The 21262-nt window shown below is 38.0% G+C and overlaps 1 protein-coding gene across 11 annotated transcripts in view; it reads right to left on the bottom strand.

Moving 5' to 3' along the window:
* The window catches only part of PRDM2 (PR/SET domain 2), a 216475-nt gene that overhangs the window by 58712 nt on the left and 136501 nt on the right, over positions 1–21262 (bottom strand). For 10 of the 11 annotated variants that reach the window (XM_069079259.1, XM_069079260.1, XM_069079258.1 and 7 more), the window contains 2 exons: positions 15689–15802; positions 4381–8830 (listed from right to left, as the gene is read on the bottom strand). In XM_069079259.1, coding sequence (XP_068935360.1) covers positions 4381–8830; positions 15689–15707 — 4469 coding nt within the window. In that variant the 5' untranslated portion in view covers positions 15708–15802. Of the gene's footprint in view, positions 1–724; positions 867–4380; positions 8831–15688; positions 15803–21262 lie in introns of those variants that run through there. The other variant, XM_069079251.1, reaches the window with a different exon arrangement.

Consider the following 21262-nt stretch of genomic DNA (forward strand, 5'->3'; position numbering starts at 1 on the left):
ATTTGTTACTTTTAATCTCAGTAAGAGAGTGAAGTGTAAGACCTGGTACAGTAAACTCATTTAATATTTATGTGTAGAGGCATACATTTATACAGACCTGCTTTCTTTTATCCTGTGCATTAATAAAATGCTACACAGCATCCAATAATATTATAGTTATAAATTAGTGCCAGGTAATAATCTGTAGAGGATAGTTTCCATTTGGATACATAAACAGCAAATTAGGAAACGCATAAAAGAGTCCAAATGCAACCTGGTTTCCTCAAAATTATGCTGGCAATCCATACTTGATAAGAAAAAAAAAGAAAGAAAAAAGAAATGGGGCAGGGAGAATCCTGATAATTTAAATTCCTTTCCTTATACTAATTCATTTAAAAGGAGGCATCAAGACAATGTGACCAAAATACTTTAAAATGAGTGCATAAGAATTTGTCATCCCTGAATCTACAAGAAGCTACTTACTATAAAACAGGGAACTTGCTTTGCAAGAATAAATTCAACTGGTCTTTCTCTGTGCCATTCACCAGAAGCAGGGCAACACTAAAATCTGAGTTATCAGTCCAATGACGACAGATTCAGTTCACCTCAGCCCATTTTTATGGTACCCTTCTCTTTGCATCTGAATCATCCTGTAGCCCAGCATGCATCACGCGCCACGGAAGAAACATATGCCTTACACTAACAACATTAGCACAAAGCCTGCAGGCAATCAAGGTTGGATTTAAGATTTTTTGAGTCAGCTTCAACCGGTCTTGAAAGCTTGGTGGATTTCACATCCATTGTCGTAGTGCTTATCCTAAGTTGAGCATGCAATAGCTTTACTTTGTCAATTAAGGTTTGTTTTGTTTTGTTTCTACAGGAGGTTCCTAGAAAATAAGAAAACTGAAGATAAATGACAAAATAATATAACCTGTTTATGAGCTGAACATGCTTAAAAAGAAAAAGGTGAGTAGACTATAAGACAAACGGTATTAAGACAGTGATGTAAATGAGCCTGAAGGAATACATAGGAATTAAAACTTCTGACCAAAAGAAGACAAATGAAAAGATGTCAGCAAAGAATTGCTTGTTATTATCAGCAGACTCTCATGGAAAAATCTATCTCTTTGCATCAAGTTAACATTAATTGAAAACCTAACATTTAAATTCTTTTCAAGTACAAGATCTATTAAGCAATCAACAGGATTTCTTATGCAAGTCTATGCATAAAAGAATATGAAAGTTATTCTAAACTATGCCCAGAGCTATTTATTTCACAAAGATTTTAGTGTAATCTTTACTGAAATAAAGATGGAAGGAATAGAGGAAAGTGCACTTCTCTCTCTATGAACCTTCATTTGGCTAGCCTAGATGTATTAAAAATTCATCTTGGACTGCAGAACCAACTACTCAATGTCAAAGAAAAACACCTAGGTATGGAAATGGCATTAAAACCAAGAGTTCGTTATATTAAGCAATAAGTGTGGTAGGTAGAGGGAAAGCCAAAGTTTGGTGATACATAGTTTCCTTTGCTTCTTCATACTATGAAATTTCCTTACTCCATTTTTTTTCTTCACACTCTGATTAGTGTATTGGCTTGTGTGCTAGGTAACAATGTTATGTAACAAGCAGATTCTGGTGAGCCACTCATGATGTGGAACAGAAAAGTATGTGTAACAACTAATTAAAACGGTCAGTTTCAAACAAAAAGGTTGAAAAAATGTGTGCAGGGGTGAGGTGGGTTTTTTTTGGGAGATGTCACTAGAAACTGGTCTTTTTAAACTGAAAAGCAAGTGTAAGAATAATGCAAAATCTCTAGTTACTATATCTTTTTAAAAAAAGGAATATGCTTTTTTGTTCTAGTGTCTGGAGTACGAACCTCAGACAAGCACAATGAATATTATTAAAAAAAAAGTTATGATAAAGATGACTTTACGCCACACAATGGCTGCCCTTCTTCAATCCCAAGTTTTCATTAGAAAGAATTTTGCAAGCTGAAAAGTATTTGAAAGTAAAGAGAATTTTTTGTTTGTTTCTAAAGGAGAAAATCCTTTTAGTTTTCAATTCAATTCAAACAAATATTTATCCGGGCTATAGAAATGAAACCAGCTGCCATACTTTAAGCATGTAAACCTGACTCAGGAAACCAATGTTTGGAGTTGCCATTCAGCAGACAGAGCTTAGAAAGAGAAAAGTGACCTCTGCCCAAGAAGCAATCTCTTTCTTAACACTTTTAACAATCAAGTCTTCATTTCCTTGTAAACATTCTGTTTTTCTGAGAACACTTTACAACGTTTATGGTAAGCCCCCAATACTCAAAGTGACTGTTTAGAATTCACCCATTTTGCAGTCAGTTGACACAATTACATACATGACCCAGGAAGAGAAAATGCTAAGTGGAAAGCTATATCCAGTATTTTAATTTCATAATATAAATGTTTAAGTCTTTCTGCATACCAAATTTTAATCCAACAAAATACTATTCCTTCAATTAATTACTGAAAATAAAGAAAAATGCCACTAAACCACAGCAAAAGGAGTGATGCTGTATTCTGATAGGACCTTTTGGACTACTGAATAAATATTCTATGAGATTATTCAAAATAGTTTTTACATTAACTTCCAAGGAAGGCTATATTTTATTAATACCTTTGCCATTGTGTTAAACACAATTATTTTTGCAATTCGCTTTTTCAGATCAATTTTCCACTTAAAACTGCATAAATAGGATTCAAACACAAAAGAAGAAATTCCCTTTAGACAATATTCAAATAAGGGGCCCTCCCCAAAGAGCTATGTGAGGCACATGGAAGAGGTATTTTAAAGAATTAATTACATAGGAGGGCTTGAACTCTTAAGAAATTCATGAGCCTGTTCCTGTTCCCAACCATGAATATATGCAGAAGAAAACATACAACAGAACCTATGCCCAATAAACCTCCTAAAGTGGTGCGCCTTGACTTCAAAATGGGGCCACTGACCTTGACAAAGATGGATCTTCTACGTGCCCTTTTATAACTAGTTACCAGTTTTGATTACTGATAAAACATGTAATCTCTGTGAATTTAGAAGATTATGTGTACATACATATATGTGCATGTGTTTTTATATTTATATAATATACATCATATAGATCAGTCATGGCCCAAGAACAAATGTAGTTCAATATTTACAAGGAAGAAACAATTACCACATTCACAAATGGGGTTTTAAACTGCTGAAGTTATTTAAATAATATCTCTCCTATCGGCTCTTCCTCTGTGAACCAAGGTATAAGCATAAACCCTGCCAAGGCACAAATACATTGTTTGAACAAATGTACAATGATACATAATGCACCTTTTTTTATGTTCCAAAGTTGACTAGGTCATTCAACTACAATCCCTAATTCACTTAATACTCCAAGGTAATTTTCTTCCATGACAGAGTAAGAACAAAGAAGCAGTTAGAATGAAATTCTGGAACCACAGGTTAGACAGCACAATTTCAAAAGGCAAGATTTAAAAAGCATTTTGCAGAAGTTTGGACATTATATCTGCTACTGAGTGTATAATGAATAATCTCTCATGCGATTGCTTTATACACAAGAATCTCAAGAATGTGTTTGTCAACTCCAGATTTTTTCCCCTAGTTGATTAAGAACATCATAAAGGGGAATCTTATGTGGCAAAACTAAGTACCACAATTGGCTTTCATCAAAACTCTTTACTACAGAACATCAACCTATGGTACTAAAATAAGTTCAAACACTCCGATTTTAGAGACAAGCAAACAAGGACCCTGAATCCATTGAGGTGATGTCTATTGTTTAATTTTTTTTTTTAAAAGGCTTGAAGAGTTCTCAGGGCTCCTGTGCTGCTGTCCCATTCCAAATTCTCCTAGCCTATCTTACCCTCATCTTGCCTCCCTGCCTGAAAAGGCATTGCTTAGCATTTTGTTATAGAAATATAAGGGAAACGTGCAGCATATTCACCAACGTGGTAAATACTTCAAATGATGAACAATAAGTATACCCTGACGGAATGGCAGCAGGGAAACAAATTACTGTCACCAAAAGAAGCAGCCAGCACACTCAAAAGTGTCAGGAATCACATACAAGGAGAAACAACTCTAAGTCACAAATTAGGAAAGGCATTTTCCCTCAGTTTCCTGTCTTTTTTTAGTACACTGATAGCATTTTTACTGGATTTCCAAATCTAATTACAACCAGCTATTTTCTGTAAATGATGCTATTTCGAAATTCCTCAGGGATGAAATAAAACTTAGCCATTCAAACACCCAAAGCACCGATATTCTCCTTCAAATTTCACAATAATCCCTGTATTTAAGTGCTCAAGTTATATGATTTAAAGATATTAGCAGAAATAGGGGCTTTTCCTCCACTTCAGGAGAATGGCTTACCTGAAATCTTTGACCTCCTGCTTTGTATTGTTCTCTTCCCTCTTGCTTTCAGTAAGGTCTACAGAGGCTGCCAGCTGCAAGCTTCGAGTGATGGGTCCTCCATTCCTTTCTCTAGATTTGACACTGAACCTATCTGATTTTTTCTTGCTAGCTAAAGCAGGCTTGCTTTGTAAAACAGCTTTGCTTTTCTGTACCCTCACATGTAGGCTCCGGGATGCTTTGTTGGAGAGATGAGCAGAATGGTTCTTGGCTACTGCTTTTGATTTCTTCCCTTCCATATGAGATACTTTGGCCATTCTTACAGGACTGGAGTTCCTCAGAGAGGAAGAGCTTGACTTTTTTGACTTCGCTGAAGGTACAAATTTCACCTTCTGTTTTGCCCTAAAGGATGGAGAGGGTGATGGATTTGTGGTGGGCCCTGAGCTCCGTGCTCTCGTCTTTCCCAACTGGGTTTGCATGCTTTGCATTTTAATCTCAGCATCGGCTGTCCGTCTTCGTTGGCTGCTACTTTTCTCACTGCTTGCTGGTGATGAGATTCCACCTTTCTTAGAGGAATGAGAAGAGCTTCTTTTGGTGGAAGGAGAAATTGGCTTTTTAGGACAGCTGTAAGCTGCATGTTTATTCAGGCTTCCAATATAAGTAAACTCGCGATCACAGTAAGGGCAAATATGTGAGTGAGAATCTGAATCATTATTTCTTAAGTCTGCTTTTTGCTTGGCAGATTTATTTTTTTGCAGGATCGCTTTATGGACTAACTGATTTTTCTTCTTCAGTGCACTTATTTTGAGCTTGTTAGAGGACATTTTGCTGAGTTCAACACTAAAATTCAGTCTTTTGGGCTGCCCCATACGTCTGAAGGCATTCTTCCCAGAGTTATCTATGACCACCACACCGTTTTTGGGTTGCACGGTCTGTTTCAGCGGTACTGGATTTTTCTTAGGTGTGTACCTCTTTTTGTCACTAGCTGAAGCACATGCCAAGATGTGCTTGTGTAATTCAGGCATGTTGTCAACCCCTTTCCCACATTTGGTGCAGCGGATGGCAGTAGTAAAAGTCTGTGGGATATTGTGAGTGGTGAAATTTGTGGCTGTAACCCCAATGCCCATAGGGTTTCGGTGATGATACTGAAATGGGGGTGGTTTAAAGCTTGGGTAGTGCTGATTGAGGCCCAATCGAACATCTGGATCTTTCGACTTGACTCCAGAAGCCATTATTTTTATGGTAGTATAAAGCTCTTCCGAAGAGTCATTTACCTCTTCTTCTTCCTCCTCCTCTTTAGAAGCTTCTAAAGGATGTTCTGGCAGACTGTGAACATGGTCTGCCTTGGCCTTAGTGGGGTCTGTAAAATTCTGGGGTCTGAGGGTGCCACTTTCAAACTCATGGTGTGTACATTCCCTATCTGGATGGAGATCTCGTTGGTGCTGCTGTAAATTGCACAAAAAGGCAAATTCTTTTTTACAGACCGAACACACAAATATATTCCCAACTCCATGAAGCAAAAAACGATGTTCGGACAAGCCTGTTTTATCCCTAAACAGTTGCACACAGAATTCACATTTGAAGGGCCATTCTTCGGCATGGATAGTTAAATGTTTGGTTAGATCTTTAATAGAAAGAAAAGGCGATTCACAAACATTACAAATAAAGTTCTTATTGAATGTTTCCTGAACAATATCCTGTTCACCTGATGTCTGTGGATCGTCACTTGGCTTCTGGTCCTCATTCTCTGTTTCTTCTTGTTTGAAAGATATAGGGAGAGGTGCTTCCAAGTTATCACCAGATGAAACAACAGAGGAAACCACTGAGAGGGGTGGTGGTGATGGAGAAGAAGAGGAAGATGAGAATGAAGAAGAGGAAGAAGAGGAGGAAGAAGAAGAGGATGAAGAAGAGGAGGAAGAGGAGGAGGAGGAGGAGGAGGATGACAATGAGGAAGAAGAGGAGGAGGAAGAAGAAAGTATAGGCGGCCCAGGTGAAGCCACAGAGTTTAGAGGCTCAACAGATGGCACAGGAGATGCTGATGGAGACACTGTAGGTGAAAGAATGGGAAGTGGTGACTGTGTAGTGGTATTAGAAAGTGGTGAGGGACATGAAGGAGGAGAAACACTGGAAGATGGAGCTGGAAGTGGTAAAGGAAGAGTAGGAAGAAGAGGTGGAGGAGGTGTAGCAACAGTTAATACAGGTGGGCAAGGTGGAGGAGAAGATGGATTTGTTGGGATCAAGAGAGGAGGCAGCTGACCAGAGGACACAGAAGTCTGTGGCAGAGGTGATGGAGAAGTGCAAGGAGAGGAATGAGCAACTGGGGCAGGTAAACTAGAATCTGGGTACAGATCAGGCTCTGGCTGGGGATCTAGTGATTTATGAGGACTTGGGCTCCTGTTTTCACCTGGATCCTTTTCCAAGGCTAAGTCTACACCATTGTATTCATTGAGAAGAACCTTCTGTAACATGCAAGTTGTTGGCTTCTTCTTTTTTATGCCACTACAGGTAGGCTGCACTGAGTTCTCTTTGTAATCCTTGGTATCTATGTCACCACAGGATTTCTTATTCACACTAAGATCTAATACAGATTCCCAAGGTACCTGAGACTTTCCTGTAAGCTCAGACTTCTGCTTCACACCACTGGATAAATCCAGTGGTTGCTGGTTGCATACATTACCAAAAGTGGTGCCAGCTGGCCAGTCTTTAGACATTTTGTAATCATCAAAGCACGAAGGGCTCACAGTGTCTCTGTCTTCCCTCCCAGATAAACTCCAGGCAGGTGAACTACTGTGGCTTTCTAATTTGGGTATTTTAGAACTAACAGCTGGATCATAACATGTTGCTTTGCCCTCACTTTGCTTTCCAAAATCTCGAAGAGCAGGGCTATGCTGTGGAGAACTAGGAGGGGAACTGGTTCTTCGCTTAAACCTACTCGACGATACGGGCAAAACAGAGGAAGAGGATGACGCCGATGAACCTAATTTAGGGATGTCTGTAGCAGACACAACTGGTGTTAACTTGTTACTATCCTGTGTTTGAAGAAGCTGTTTGAGCTTTGAAGATAAAAAGACACTTTTCTCTTTGTGATAAGGAACAGTCTCTGTAGCGGATATGCTGAGAGGTAAGTTTAAGGAACAGGACGGTGTTAGAGGCTCTGAATCGGTTTCTGCCTTTATTTTAGGTAAGAAAGGTGGACTAGTGGTTCTCCGCTTCTTTGAATCACTATTTGTGTTACTAGATGAGTCCTTGGGAAGATCCTCTGCTACATGCATTTGAGAAGTCTTTATACTCTGAGTAATTTCCACTGTAACAGGAGTAAGCAAACAATTTAGGCCATACAAGTCTGCAGAATTAGACTCCATTTCAATCACATCACAATTACTAGTGCTGCTATTAGACTGAATCTTCCCATCAATATAATAATTTAAATTCTCAGAGATATTGCTGGAAATATCCATAATGTAGACATCATCTGATTCTCCTTCTTCTTCTAGCTCTGTGCTTGCTATATATACATTCTGAGTCGGCTGGGTCTGCTCTGCTGGAAGTTGCGGTTCTTCAAGTAAGAATCCTTTTCTCCTTACTCCTTTAGGAATCAGATGACGTTCATGAACCCTACGTTGATGCCTCCGCATGTTTGTATGTGTTCCAAAAACCTTTTTACAATATTTGCAAGGATGCAGTTCTTTGAGGTCTCCATTCTCTTCTGCAACAGAAGAAATTGCTATTTCTTGGGAAACTCTCTCTGAATCCAAAATCATGCAATCTTGCAGAAGACTGGAAGTATTTGATTCGTCTTTAAGATTTATATCATCTCCAAACACTGGGCCATCTACAAGGTCATCAGGCTGTTGTAGTGTTAAGATTGGTTTCCTTTTCGGCCCTGCCTCATGACGCCTCTCATGTCTTCTCCTGTTAATCTGGGTACCAAAAGCTTTTCCACAGTACCTGCATTTAAAAGCATGATTGACAGTAGATATATGGATATGCATGTGACGTTCAAGTCCTTGTTTGGTTGTAAACTTCCTTTCACAATGCTGACAAGGAAACATGAATGTTTCAAATACATCACCATTGGAATCTCCCTTTGTTTTAGGAATTTTGACAACTGGTATTACTTCAAGAGAGCCATCTAGATTTTCTTCAGTTGGATCTCTGGGTTCTTCTGATGTTCCTTGCTTTTCTTCACACTCTATTTCTGGCTCTCTCTCAGAACTTTCATTTGGTATATTAGCATCTTCTTCCCCTTCCTCCTCTTCTTCGTCTTCGTCTTCTTCCTCTTCCTCCTCCAAATCATCTGATCCACAATGTACTACTTCAGGTGTCCCTTCTGGCAATGTTTGAGGCTCAGAGACAGGAGGAGGGATTATTAATTTGGGAAGTGCATCCTGATTTACCATCTCCTGAATAACAGCTGTCTGTTCTAAAGAGAGCACTGCTGAAGCTGAAGGCTTCTCTTCTTCTTTAGGCCCTAGAAAGAATTTTTAAAAAAGTAGAAGTAAAACAAAAATAAGAAGTTAGCTATTTGGAAATAATTTCATATTATTCTAAACATTCTTCCTGCCATTAATATACTTAAAAGCCATGGCCAGTAACATGTAATTCCTGTTCTATTCTATTATCTTACTAATAGAGTTGCATAACAACTACTTCACACTGATGAAGCACTTAAAGCTTACAAAACATTTTCTTCACAACAATCCATTATAAAGATGAGAAAAATTAAGCCCAGAGAGATTAAGTGGTTTTTTCCCCCAGTCATATAGCTTATTAGAACCCTCAAGTCCAGAGTTTTTTCCCACTACTACTCTTCAGTGAATATCTTTATCAAAGCTTAGTAGATGAGGCATATGATGGCATAGCAAAGGAATCTGGAAAGGAATAGTCAGACACATAGGGAGAAGCAGAAGAAACCAGTGTCATGAAAATCAAGGGAAAAAAGCCTATACAGAAAGATGGTCACTAGTGTCAAAAGCTGCAAATAACAATACTGTGAATAATGATGGAGGAAAAAAAAATCATTAAATTTAACAATTGTGAAATCACAAGTGGAAATGGGTGAGAAATGAGAGGGAGGTTAGGAACTATATAATAAGTATAGTTTTTTTTGGTTTTTTTGAATAAGAAAGAAAGAATATAAGAGCTTAAGGAGATAGCAGGGTCAAGTAATGAGTGATTTTTAAAGAGGAAAGAGACTAGGGCACATTACTAGAGCAGTGGGGAGAAAAGGTAATTGAAATAGGGAGAAGGATAATCGAAGGGATGGGCACAAATAGGAGTTTGGCCTTGGCAAGAAGGAATACCTCATTTTGAGACTGGAGTAAAGAAGGACAGGATTGGAAGGAGGAGTGGGGGAGGGAGGTAATGTTAAAAAGTTTTAAGGTATTAAGTAAGAAAGAAAAAAGCAAGTTACTAACAGATGGCATCAATTTATTCAGTCAAGTAGGAGGAAAGGAGCTCTGTTGGAAAAGAGGGAAGAGGCGGCTTGTAGAGAGAAGTGGGATTTTTGTTCCCTGTATTTCATTTTCTTCTGAGAAGAGCTGGTACAGTTTTTGTGGTCTGTGTAAAATCTTCTGTCCAGTGTTTTTTCAGCAACACTATTATGACCAGAACTTTTTTCCTACTCTTTTACTGCGGTTGTCTCTACCTCCTTGCTGTAAAGAAGCTCCACACATCCTAAATCCTGGCAGTTTACATTTATCAATTTTTTTGTTCTTTGTACTTATGTAATTTCAAGTTGATGGAAAATTATTTTTAATAGAATCTATCTTGTTCTCCAAATACCTCCTAAAACCCTGGTCAAGAACCAGATAGCAGAACTGCCACCGTTGGTCTGTACAGTAAATAATTTTGTTCCAGAAATCTTTTTCTAGGCTTGCTTTGGAAACGGAATCCCTGGACTCTAAATGGAAGACACCAGGACTTCAAACAAAGATGCCAACAATATAACTCATTAAAGGAAATACAAACTCTATACTTCCGTTCATGTAGCATATTTAACAAAAAAATTCAATAAAATATAGATAATAACACAATTTTAAACTAAGTCAATATGTACCTTGCAGGGCCTGCAGCTTAAGGACCCCCAACCTCATTTCTATATGAGTTTGACACCACTGGGCTACACAGCATGCTACCAACAATGACTTCTGATTAAGAAGAGAATATAACACTAATGGTGTGTACAAACAGAAAAACTGGTAGCCAATTATGTTGTAAAGGTGAATAATGATGGACACACCATCTATCACACTGATATCCATGAAAAATAGAATTAAGATCCAATGAGAAGGTACGTATCATAAATTTAGCACTGGAAGGGTCTGCTGATCCCATGTTCCAGATTAAGAAACTAAGATCCAATTACCCAAAAAGTCTCACAGGGAAAAAGTGGCAGAACCAGGATTCAAACAGTGGATGTTTTACAATCTATGCCAAGAAAAGGGCACTAATAGGGATAACACAAGATATCTATTGGATTACTGCATTTGAGTATCCAGGACCAGAAGACAGTATTCATTACTATAGAAAAATAAGAGACTATAAAACTGAATAGATATCAATTTCTTCATCTATTCATCATCTTTTGTTTTTCATAGTACTCAGACCTTAGCTGAACAAACTGGGAAAACTAACATCTTCCTTGTATAGAAATGTCATTTTGTTATTAAAATGAAATACCAGAAAACAGAATTTTAAATCCTGTAAACAAAATCATGATTAGGTAACATATACACAGAGATATAAAAGTACTGTCATATATAGAAAGACTTCTCATAATTTTCAATACTTGGATATTTTTGGTTCTCATGATCTCTAAGAAAATATTAAGGACTCTATCAAATCTATAATCACATACCATGTGTATGCAGAGGAAATGGAAACAACAGCTAGTCTAAAATTAAGAGTAAGGGGAAAGGCAACATGGGGTATTCAAAAAGACTGGGTTTCAAGCCCCAGCTGCCATTTAATACTCGTGCTAATTCTGGACAACTTACCTCAGTTTCCAAATCTATTAAAAAAAACTACTCTTGCATTCCATCTAGGATTGTCAGTATTAATCCAGTCATACTAGGGTTATGATGTTGGGTCCTCACAGGCTATGCCAGCAAAGAACACAAACTTATAGGAATTCCTCCTCAAACTAGAAAGGCTTTGCATACAAACCTGGCAACAGACACTGTTTCTGTCAACCAAGAACAAATCAGAGAAGTTCATCACCAGAAAGCAGGCCAGCCCAAGTAGTGAAAATTTTTAGGCCCAGAAATTTGGGAATTTTGGAAGTACCCATCACTGATGAAATGGCAAAGTATTACGATGTCTCAACAAGGAATAATAGGAGCCATGGAAAGTACTTGAGACAACTGACAGAAATTCAGATATAAAACCTCTACATGAATGATTCAGGAAGAATACAAGACAGTTCTGATTGGCAGGGAGAAGGGAGGCAGGAGTGGTGGCTTAGGAAATGCCAGAGGAAAGAAAAGAGCAAGTTAGCAAGAACTGGGGCTTTTAACACATTAATCCATATTTCCCAAGAAATCAAGTAACCCACTACTATACTTTAACATATTCTAAAAACTTGTCATTTGGACCTAAGAGGGGAGGCCCTCCAGGGTTTACCAATGATTCCAGAATGAAGTTTGATTTACATTTTTGCCCCTGTCTAAGCCTGATTTCATTAGCAAAGTCTTTAAAATACCTACAATTTCATTTTTTTTTTCCTTTTTATCCACACAGGACAAAATTTGTTTTCTTCTCATATATGGACATTTGTTCTCTTGAGTCATTCCACATGTCAAAAAGCCATATGAAATAACTATCTTTCAAAGTACACTGGTGGATCTGAAACACCAATTTCTACATTTAACCTGCTTGATAAAAAAATTTTATTGGCTTTTACTATGCAAATTTGAAGGGACACTCTAACCCAATTTCCTCAAAAAGACAGGTATCATGTCTTCTCTAAGTTATTATTATTTTAACAATCAATACACAATATATAGCATTATTATTGAGGTATCAGCATATATTGACTGACTGACTAAAAAATAATGAATTTCCTTCTGTCAGAGTAATTAAAAAACAGTTTAACAAAGGCAACTAGGGGTCACCATCTGTGTTCATGTGAGGAGTATCCATATAAATAACAAATCCCTGAACTATTATTGAATGGTATTATTCATTTGTGCAGCAACAAGATGCAGCAAAAAAAAGACAAGGCTTCAAAGCCCATGAGACCTGGGTTCAGCCCCTGCCTCTGATTCACACTGGCTCTGTGACCCTGGCCAAGTTACTTAATCTCTTGAGGTTCTAGGCTGCTCTTGAAGACTAGAAGTTGTAGAGAAGACACAGACCTCCACGGTCAGAAGTTTCTTCACCAAGAAGTTCACTATAACAATGAAACCACTGCAACTATCCCCTATTCATTTATGCCAATCTCCCCTTTTTTCTAGGTATATCAGCCTTGCTTTTCCTCCTGTTCTAAATCTAATTCTAAACCTGTTATAAATCCAATACAAAGTACATTTATGAATGAAAACTAATTCTGTATGTTCAGAGAACATATACTGAGTGGGACTGCAGGACACAGTCACCAACCATGAGGGAAAGGGAAGAAAGTGTTAGGGACCTCAGATAGTAGGAGAACAGAGTTATAAATGAAGGGTTATGGAGTTGGTACGTGGGTTAGTAGTGTGGTTTTCACCTTTAAAGAAAAAGCCAGCTTTTCTTCTTCTTCTTAAGGCAAATTTCATGAATTCCATTTCCATGAATTTTCCACAAAAAAGGAAAACAATAGTCCAATGGTGCTAATTCCAAAGAGAGGTTTATTTGTGACCTCTCTCGACCAAAACTTCCACACAGGATGTTGCCAAAAAAAAAAAGACAAAAGAAAATAAAAATATTCTCTTCAAGTTTGGGGGTTCTATCAATAGCTCAGTTACGCAGCAACAACAACCTGATTTTTATATGGGCAAGACAAATACATTCAGGAGGAAATAAAGTGCTGTTTAAGTAAACAACCCAAAACCTGGCACTTAACACTGAGATACAGAAGTGTACAAAGTAATAAAAGTCAAGAACTGTTCAGCTCTACTAACTACAAAGAACAAAAAAGTCTCCATGCATCAAAAGTAGGTTCTTTAATTTTTATCCCTAGAAAGAACACCAAGTGTGGAGCAAGTAAAACTACTTAAAATGAACAAAGAGACACAGCAGAATTATTTATTCATCACAGCCACCATGTTAAACAGAATACAGCACATCTAAGAAGTACTACAAATTCTTTACACAGTTGCAAAAGTGTCCTAAATATTAACTGAATCTCTTATTTCAGAGATAAAAATATTTCAGAAATCTAATGTGACATAAGAAAAACCACTACTTTTGAATACAATCTTTTAAATCTTAGTATTTTTAAGCTGAAAATACTGTCACAAAACTGAGCAGAGTAATGTTCTCTCTCCTATTAAATACTGACAATTTTCTTAGCAAAATCCATGGCTCCTACTTTGATTAGTCTCCTAATCTCTTGAAGTGAAGTTGCCTATGTGCATTTTATAATTTATCATGTAGATTTACAATCGCATATAAATGTCACCATCAGTGATTATACTGAGGAAATGACTGTAAAAGGAGACTCAGCTTCCAGAGTTTTCTTTGTAAATGAATCTGAAGATCATTCATATGACTCTATTTTAGAGCCCATATAAACAAGGGGAGTTGAGCAAGCTTTTGCCTTCTTTTGCCTTCGTTTACTACATAACAAATGGAGAAACCTTACAACATATTCCTACTATTATCCAGCTCAATAAATCTAACTATAAAGCAGTAGTTCAACCTCTTCCTAGGGAATTCTTCAATCACGGCTCATTTGGGAAACAAGCATTCTAGTGTAACCGGACTAGTAACCTTTAGGGTAGCTTCATAACATAACAAGAGTGTGGGATAAAGAGTGTGTGTGTGTGTGTGTGTGTGTGTGTGTGTGTGTGTGTGTGTGTGTGTGACAGAGACACAGAGAGACTGACTGCAGGCAACTTCCTTGACCTCATTCACTTCTGTCAAATAGGGGGAATTAGAATTCGTTAGATTCCTTGAAGTTCTAAAGCCTAGAACCTCACCTATGGGTGAACAATTAATGGGGAGCTATAGAGAAAATTTAGATGACAAGATGATTCTCATAGTGGACAAATTACTGGATTTAGAGTCAAGAGTTCAAATCTCTGATAATCTGTGAGGGAAGTGCTTAATCTCCTTGGGCCTTAGTTTCTTAATTTGCTAAAAAAAAAAAAAAAGGGGGGGGGGGTTCTTAAAAGATCACTAAGATCTCTCCATTCTAAAGTCTAACTCCTATGATCTTATGAAATGTGAAGCAAAAAACACCTCCACTGTTTTTATAAGCATGTTATCTGAAAGAGCTAAGGCACTAAAAATATCTAGGGCTACAATAGAAAAAAGTTTTCAGTAAGAAATATTCAAGTCTCAGAGCGGCTTCCATAGATGGCAAAATAAAAAATGCCTGATGCTATTAATCTGCTGAATAATTTCACTTCCACATATCTTTTATTTCTTCAGAGGCAGTTCTGTGTCAGATGATGGGAGTCAGATGATCTGAATTCAAATCAGGTCTCACACACTAGCTGTGTGACCCAGGACAAGTTACTTAACCTCTGGTCTGTTGTCATTTTCTTATCTATAAAATGGGGCTGATAATCATGCCTACATTCCAGGGCTGTTGTGAGGACCAAATGAAATATTTCTGAAGAACATCACACAATACCTGATACATAGTAGGCACTTAGTAAATGCTCATTCCCCTCCCTTATTCCTTCACAACTGTTTGCTTTAGGGAAGAAGGACCTATATTCTATATGAATACATTTACATCTAAGCTTGTTGCTGTTGCTGTTACATCAGAGATTTCATCAGTGTGGAGCTGCTCTATCGAGCAGCAACCCTTCTGTAACTTGTATAACAGTACACTGAGATGTTACAAATCTCCATGTGGGTCAGTCACATAGACTGTATATGGCAGAAGCAGGCCCAGAATTTTGTTCTTCTGTATTCCAAGAGTACCTCCATATATCTTCTTTACTTTCTATACTACCTCTTATTATCTAGGCACAACTAAAATTAGATCCCCAAAAGTAATTAAAATTATTCCTTAGACATCTAAAACCAAATTTCCCCATTATTGTTCTTTGAAAAGTTCTTGGGAAGGCACAACACCAACAGTACAAGTAATAACAATTAACAAGTCAAACATGGTCAAGTCTTCTTTTCCATTTTTTAAATGGTAAAATTTAAAGTCCAGTCTCAAAACACTTACCTTCTTCAGAATCCCTCATGTTTGCTGAAGCCAAGTCAGTTTCACCTTTCTTTAGTTTTGCTTTGTCTCCGGTCTTGTTTGCTTTATTTTTACCCTCCTGGGATTTTTTCTTCCCTGAAAAATAAAGATATCCATGTTCCACTGCTATTCTTGACATTAATCAGTGGCATCAAAACAGGGAAAAGGAGGTGACAATTATTAATCAAATCCCGGAAAACTGCTTAGCTCTGAACAATAACTCCCTCAGTTTCTTAAAGAAAATAATGGACAAATTACCAACATAAAAAGCTGAATGGAAAAAGTCAAAGACAACATTTTATAAAAAAAAAATGCTAGAGGAAACTTATACCTGTTTTAATGAGGGACACAGAGGGAATTAATTCCCTTTGTACTTGTGCCCACTTTAAAAAACACATAAAGTCTGATATAAAAGTAATGGTATTGATTTCAAACCATTGTAAACAAGGTTAACAGCACCACCTAATGCAACACCATATAATACTGGTAATTCATAAACAGCAGTTGAGTGGTGAAAACTGGAAAATTTAGGGTCTTAAAAATTATTTTTATTTTATTAAATATTTCCAAATTACATGTAAAATTTTTTAAACATTTTTTTAGAAATCTGACCAAATTCTCTTCCTCCTACTTGCCCCTCCTCATTCCTTGAGAAGGCAAGTACTTTGATTTCAATTATACATTCAACATCATGCAAAATATACTTCTATATAAGCCATTTTGCAAAAGAAACAAAACAATAAAAATAAGTTTAATCTGCATTAAGAGTTCGTCAATTCTCTCTGGAGATGGCCAGTATTTTTCATCAGGGGTCCTTTGGAATTACACTGACTCACTGTCTTGACTAGGGTAGCTAAGTCATTCACAGTTAATCATCATTACAACAATGCTTTTACTGTGTACAACGTGTTGGTTCTGCTCACTTCACTTTGCATGAAATCATGTAAGTCTTCCCAAAATCATGTAAGTCTTCTGAAACCATCCTGCCTGTCATTTCTTATAATAGTCATTCCCCAACTGATAAGCATCCCCTCAATTTCCAATTCTTTGACATCATAAAAAGAACTGCTATAAATATTTTTGTATAAATAGGTCCTTTTCCCTTTTATTTGTTCTCTGGGACAGACCTAGTAGTAGTAATGCTGGGCCAAAGGGTTTGCACAGTTCCACAGCCCTTCCAAATTGCTCTCCAGAACGAATGGATCAGTTCACAACTCCACCAACAGTGTCTCAGTATCTCAATTCTTTTATATACAAACCACCATTTGGCACTTTCCTTTTCAGTCATGTTAGCCAATCGATAGGCAAGAAGTGGTATCTCAAGAGTTGCTTTAATTTGGACTTCTCAAATCAGTAGTGACTTAGGGCACTTTTTTGTATGACTATTGATAGCTTTAATATCTTCTGAAAACTGCCTGTTCCTATCCTTTGACCATTTATCAACCAGGGAATAGCTCTTAATTTTATAAATTTGGCTCACTTGCCTATATATTTTTCATCAAAGAAACCTGATGTAAACTTTTGTTTTCTTTCTAATTTTGATTGCATTCCTCTTGTTATCTATTTTACTTCCCGTCATCCTTTCCTTCTCTCGTACGGTCATAGACTCTTCCTTTTATCCATAGATCTGACAAGTATGTTTTTCTGTGCTCCCCTAATTTCTCTTTGATTACCATCTTTTATGTCTAAATCATTTATCAATTTTGATCTTATCTTGATATATAGTGCAAAATGTTGGTCTATGCCTAATTTCTGCCAAACTGCTTTCCAGTTTTCCCAGCAATTTTTGTCTTGTTCTGAAAACTTGGATCTTTGGGTTTATCAAGCACTAGATCGCCATGGTCATTTACTACAACGCACCTCATCTATCCCACTGACTCACTACTGTTAGCCAGTGCCTGATTGTACTGATCACTACTATTGTGTAACATAGTTTGAAGTCTGGAATTTCGAGGCTGCCTCCCTCCACACATTATTTTTCACTGATTCCCATTTCTTATTTCCAATGAATTTTATGAGTATTTTTTGTAGCTCTATAAAGTAGCTCTTTGGTAGTTTAGATATGGCACTGAAAAAGCAAATTAGTTAGAATTGTCATTTTTATTATACTGGATCAGCCTATCCAGGAGCAAGTAATATTTCTCTAATTGCTTAGATCTGTCTATTTCCGTGAAAAGCATTTTGTACTGTCTTAATATAATCCCTGGGTTTGGCCTGGTAGGGAGACTCCCAAGGATTTTATATTGACTGCTGTTATTTTAAGTGGTACTTCTCTATCTCTTGCTGCTGGGTTTGTTAATAGTACATAGAAACAGGGGCGGAGTAAAGATGGCGGAGTAGAAGCATGACCTCCCCACTACTCCGGCTTCCACCTTCCCCAATCCATGTAAAAAGGGGGCTGTGAACAAACTTTGGAGCTGCAGAACCCACAAAAAGACACAGAGAAGCTAACCTACCGCTGAGGACAGCCCAGCAGGAATCAGCCAGCTCAGCGCTCTGGGAGCTGAGCCCAGCCCCACACTGAGACTTTAGCCCCAGGGCAGCCCTGACCAGCCTCCAGCAGGAGGGAATCCAGATCAGCAGCAGCTGTGGCCCTTTCCAGATTTATCAACAAATAGACGTGAAGGACAAAGTGAGAGATCAGTGCAGTCTGGACTTTGAGACCCAGTAAGTGGGAGTGTGTGGCTTTTGCCCCCGGGACAAGAAGCTGCTGAGACCCCAGCAGAGCCAGCCAGTGCCACTTGGCAGCTTCAGCTCCTGGCCTGGAGAGTGTAGGGGGACCAAGCACCAGTCTGAGGGGTCATCGCTCTTGCTTTAACCTGCTTGGATCAGGATTGCAGTCTAGGGTGGAGGTCCTGGGGTTTGTGTCCAGCTTGCCAGAGCGTGTGGAGACCTCAGAGAGGGCACCCATCTAATACCTCCAGCAGCTGCGAAAACCCCAGCATTTGGGACGAAAGCTCCCCTCTCTGGTGGCATAGTCCTACTATGGCAAAAAGCCCACGGGTCAAGTGACTGAGGGGTGACATGATCAGGCAAAGGAAACAAAGCAGACAGAAGATTCCAACATTAGACTCCTATTTGGGGGACAAAAAGAATCAAAGCATGGAACAGGAGGAAGACAGTGAAGTCAGAACTCCTGCACCAAAAGCTTCAAGGGAAAATACAAGCTGGTTACAGGCCATAGAGGACCTTAAGAAGCAGATAAGACAAGTGGAGGAAAAATTGGGAAGAGAAATGAGAACAAGGCAAGAAAATTTTGAAATGAGAGTCAACAGCCTGACTGAGGAAAATAACACCTTAAAAAATAGACTAACTCAAATGGCAAAAGAGGCTCAAAAAGGCAATGAGAAGAATGCCTTAAAAAGTCGAATTTGCCAGATGGAAAAAGAATCTCAAAAGCTCAGTGAGGAAAATCATTGCTTCATAATTAGATTGGAGCAAATGGAAGCTAATGACTTTATGAGAAATCAAGATGCTGTTAAACAGATCCAAACAAATGAAAGAATAGAAGGCAATGTGAAATATCTCATGTGAAAAACCACTGACCTGGAAAATAGATCCAGGAGAGATAATTTAAAAATTATTGGACTGCCTGAGAGCCATGACCAAAGTAAGAACCTAGAAATCATCCTCCAGGAAGTTGTCAAGGAAAACTGCCCTGATGTTTTAGAATGAGAGGGCAAAATAGAGGTTGAAAGAATCCACCAATCACCTCCTGAAAAAGATCCCGAAAAGAAAACTCCTAGGAATATTATAACCAGGTTCCGGAATTCCCAGATTAAGGAGAGAGTATTGCAAGCAACCAGGAAGAAACAATTTGAATATTGTGGAAACGCAATCAGGATAACCCAGGATCTGGCAGCTTCTACACTAAGGGATCTAAGGGCCTGGAATAGGAAATTCCAGAGGGCAAAGGAGCTGGGATTAAAACTGAGTATCATGTTTCAGGGAAAAATATGGTCATTCAGTGGAATAGAGGACTTTCAAGCATTCTTGCTGAAAAAAACCAGAGTTGAACAGAAAATTTGACATTCAGATACAAGAAGCAAGAGAAGCATGAGAAGGTAAAACAGGGAAAAGAAATCATAAGGAACTTATCAAAACTGAACTATTAACATTTCTACATGGAAAAACAATAATTGTAACTTATGAAACTTTTCTCAGTAGTTGAAGGGAATAGAAATATATATATATATATGTATATACATATATGAGGGTATATGGGTATATGAATACATATGTGAATTGTGTATATACGTTTACAGGTATACATAGAGGGCACAGGACCAATTTAACAGGAAGGGATGATACTTAAAAGGTGAAATTAAGAGGTGAGAGAGGAATATAATGAGAGGAGATGGGAAGAGACAGAATGGGGTAAACTATCTCATGAAGAGGCAAGGGAAAATGGTTACACAATGGAGGGGAAGAATAGGAAGGCAAAAGGGAATGGGTCAACCTTATTCCCATTGAATTTGGCTCAGGGAGGGAATGAAATACACCCTAAAAAGGGTATCTCACCCTCCAGGAGAGTAGGGGGGGAAGGGGATGAGAGGGGGGATGATGGAAGGGAGGGCAGGCTGGGGGGCAGGGAAGTTGGAAGCACCCACTTTTGAAAAGCGATGGGATCAAAGAAGAGAACAGAACAAGTGGGAGGTCAGATAGGAGGGAGGGAAATATAGTCAGTCTTTCACAATATATCTACTATGTTATTGTTTTGCATTAGCCACACATGTGCAACCTATATTGAACTGCTTATCTTCCCAGTAAGGGTGGGTGACAACGGAGGAAGGGAATGAATCTGGAATTCAAAGTTTTAAAATCAAATACTCAAATACACACACTATTATTAATACTGGTTTACATGTAATTGGGAAATAAGATATACAGGCACTGGGATGTGGAGATCCACTGGAAAAGTCGAAAGGGGTATGGGAGAAAATATGGGAGAGAGCAGATTGGAGGAGGGGATATCCTGTGGGACTGCTATTTTGGGGCAGTGGGTAGGGGAAAAATGGGGAGAAAATTCGTAACTCAAAATCTGGTGGAAATGATGTAAATCAGAAGTTAATAAAACATTTGAAAAAAAATAGTACATAGAAACACTGATGATTTATGTATGTTTATTTTTTTTGCTGAAGTTGTTCATTGTTTCAACTAGGTTTTTAGTTGATTCTCTAGGGTTCTCAAAGTATTCCATCGTATCATCTACAATCTTGTTTTATTACTATAGCTAGCATTTCTAGTACAAGGTTGAATAATAGTGGTGATAATCAGTATCCTTGCTTCACTCCTGATCTTATTCAGAAGGCTTTAAGTTAATTCCCATTGCAGGATAATGCTTTGTTATTGTTTTTAGACAGATAAAGATCATTTTGAGAAAGCGTCCATTGATCCTGTGCTTTCTAGTGTTTCTAATAGGAATGAGTGTTGTATTCTGCCACAGGTTTTTTCTGCCTCTACTTGCTAGAATCATGATTTTTTGGTGTTTCCTATCTGAATCAGCCTTTTATTCTCATATAAATCTCACCTAGTCATAGGGAATTATCTTTGTAA

This window comes from Petaurus breviceps, unplaced genomic scaffold (genome assembly GCF_028583685.1).
Source record: "Petaurus breviceps papuanus isolate PSGF00001 unplaced genomic scaffold, PetGlider_PUasm1.0 91041, whole genome shotgun sequence".
Taxonomy (NCBI): Eukaryota; Metazoa; Chordata; class Mammalia; order Diprotodontia; family Petauridae; genus Petaurus; species Petaurus breviceps.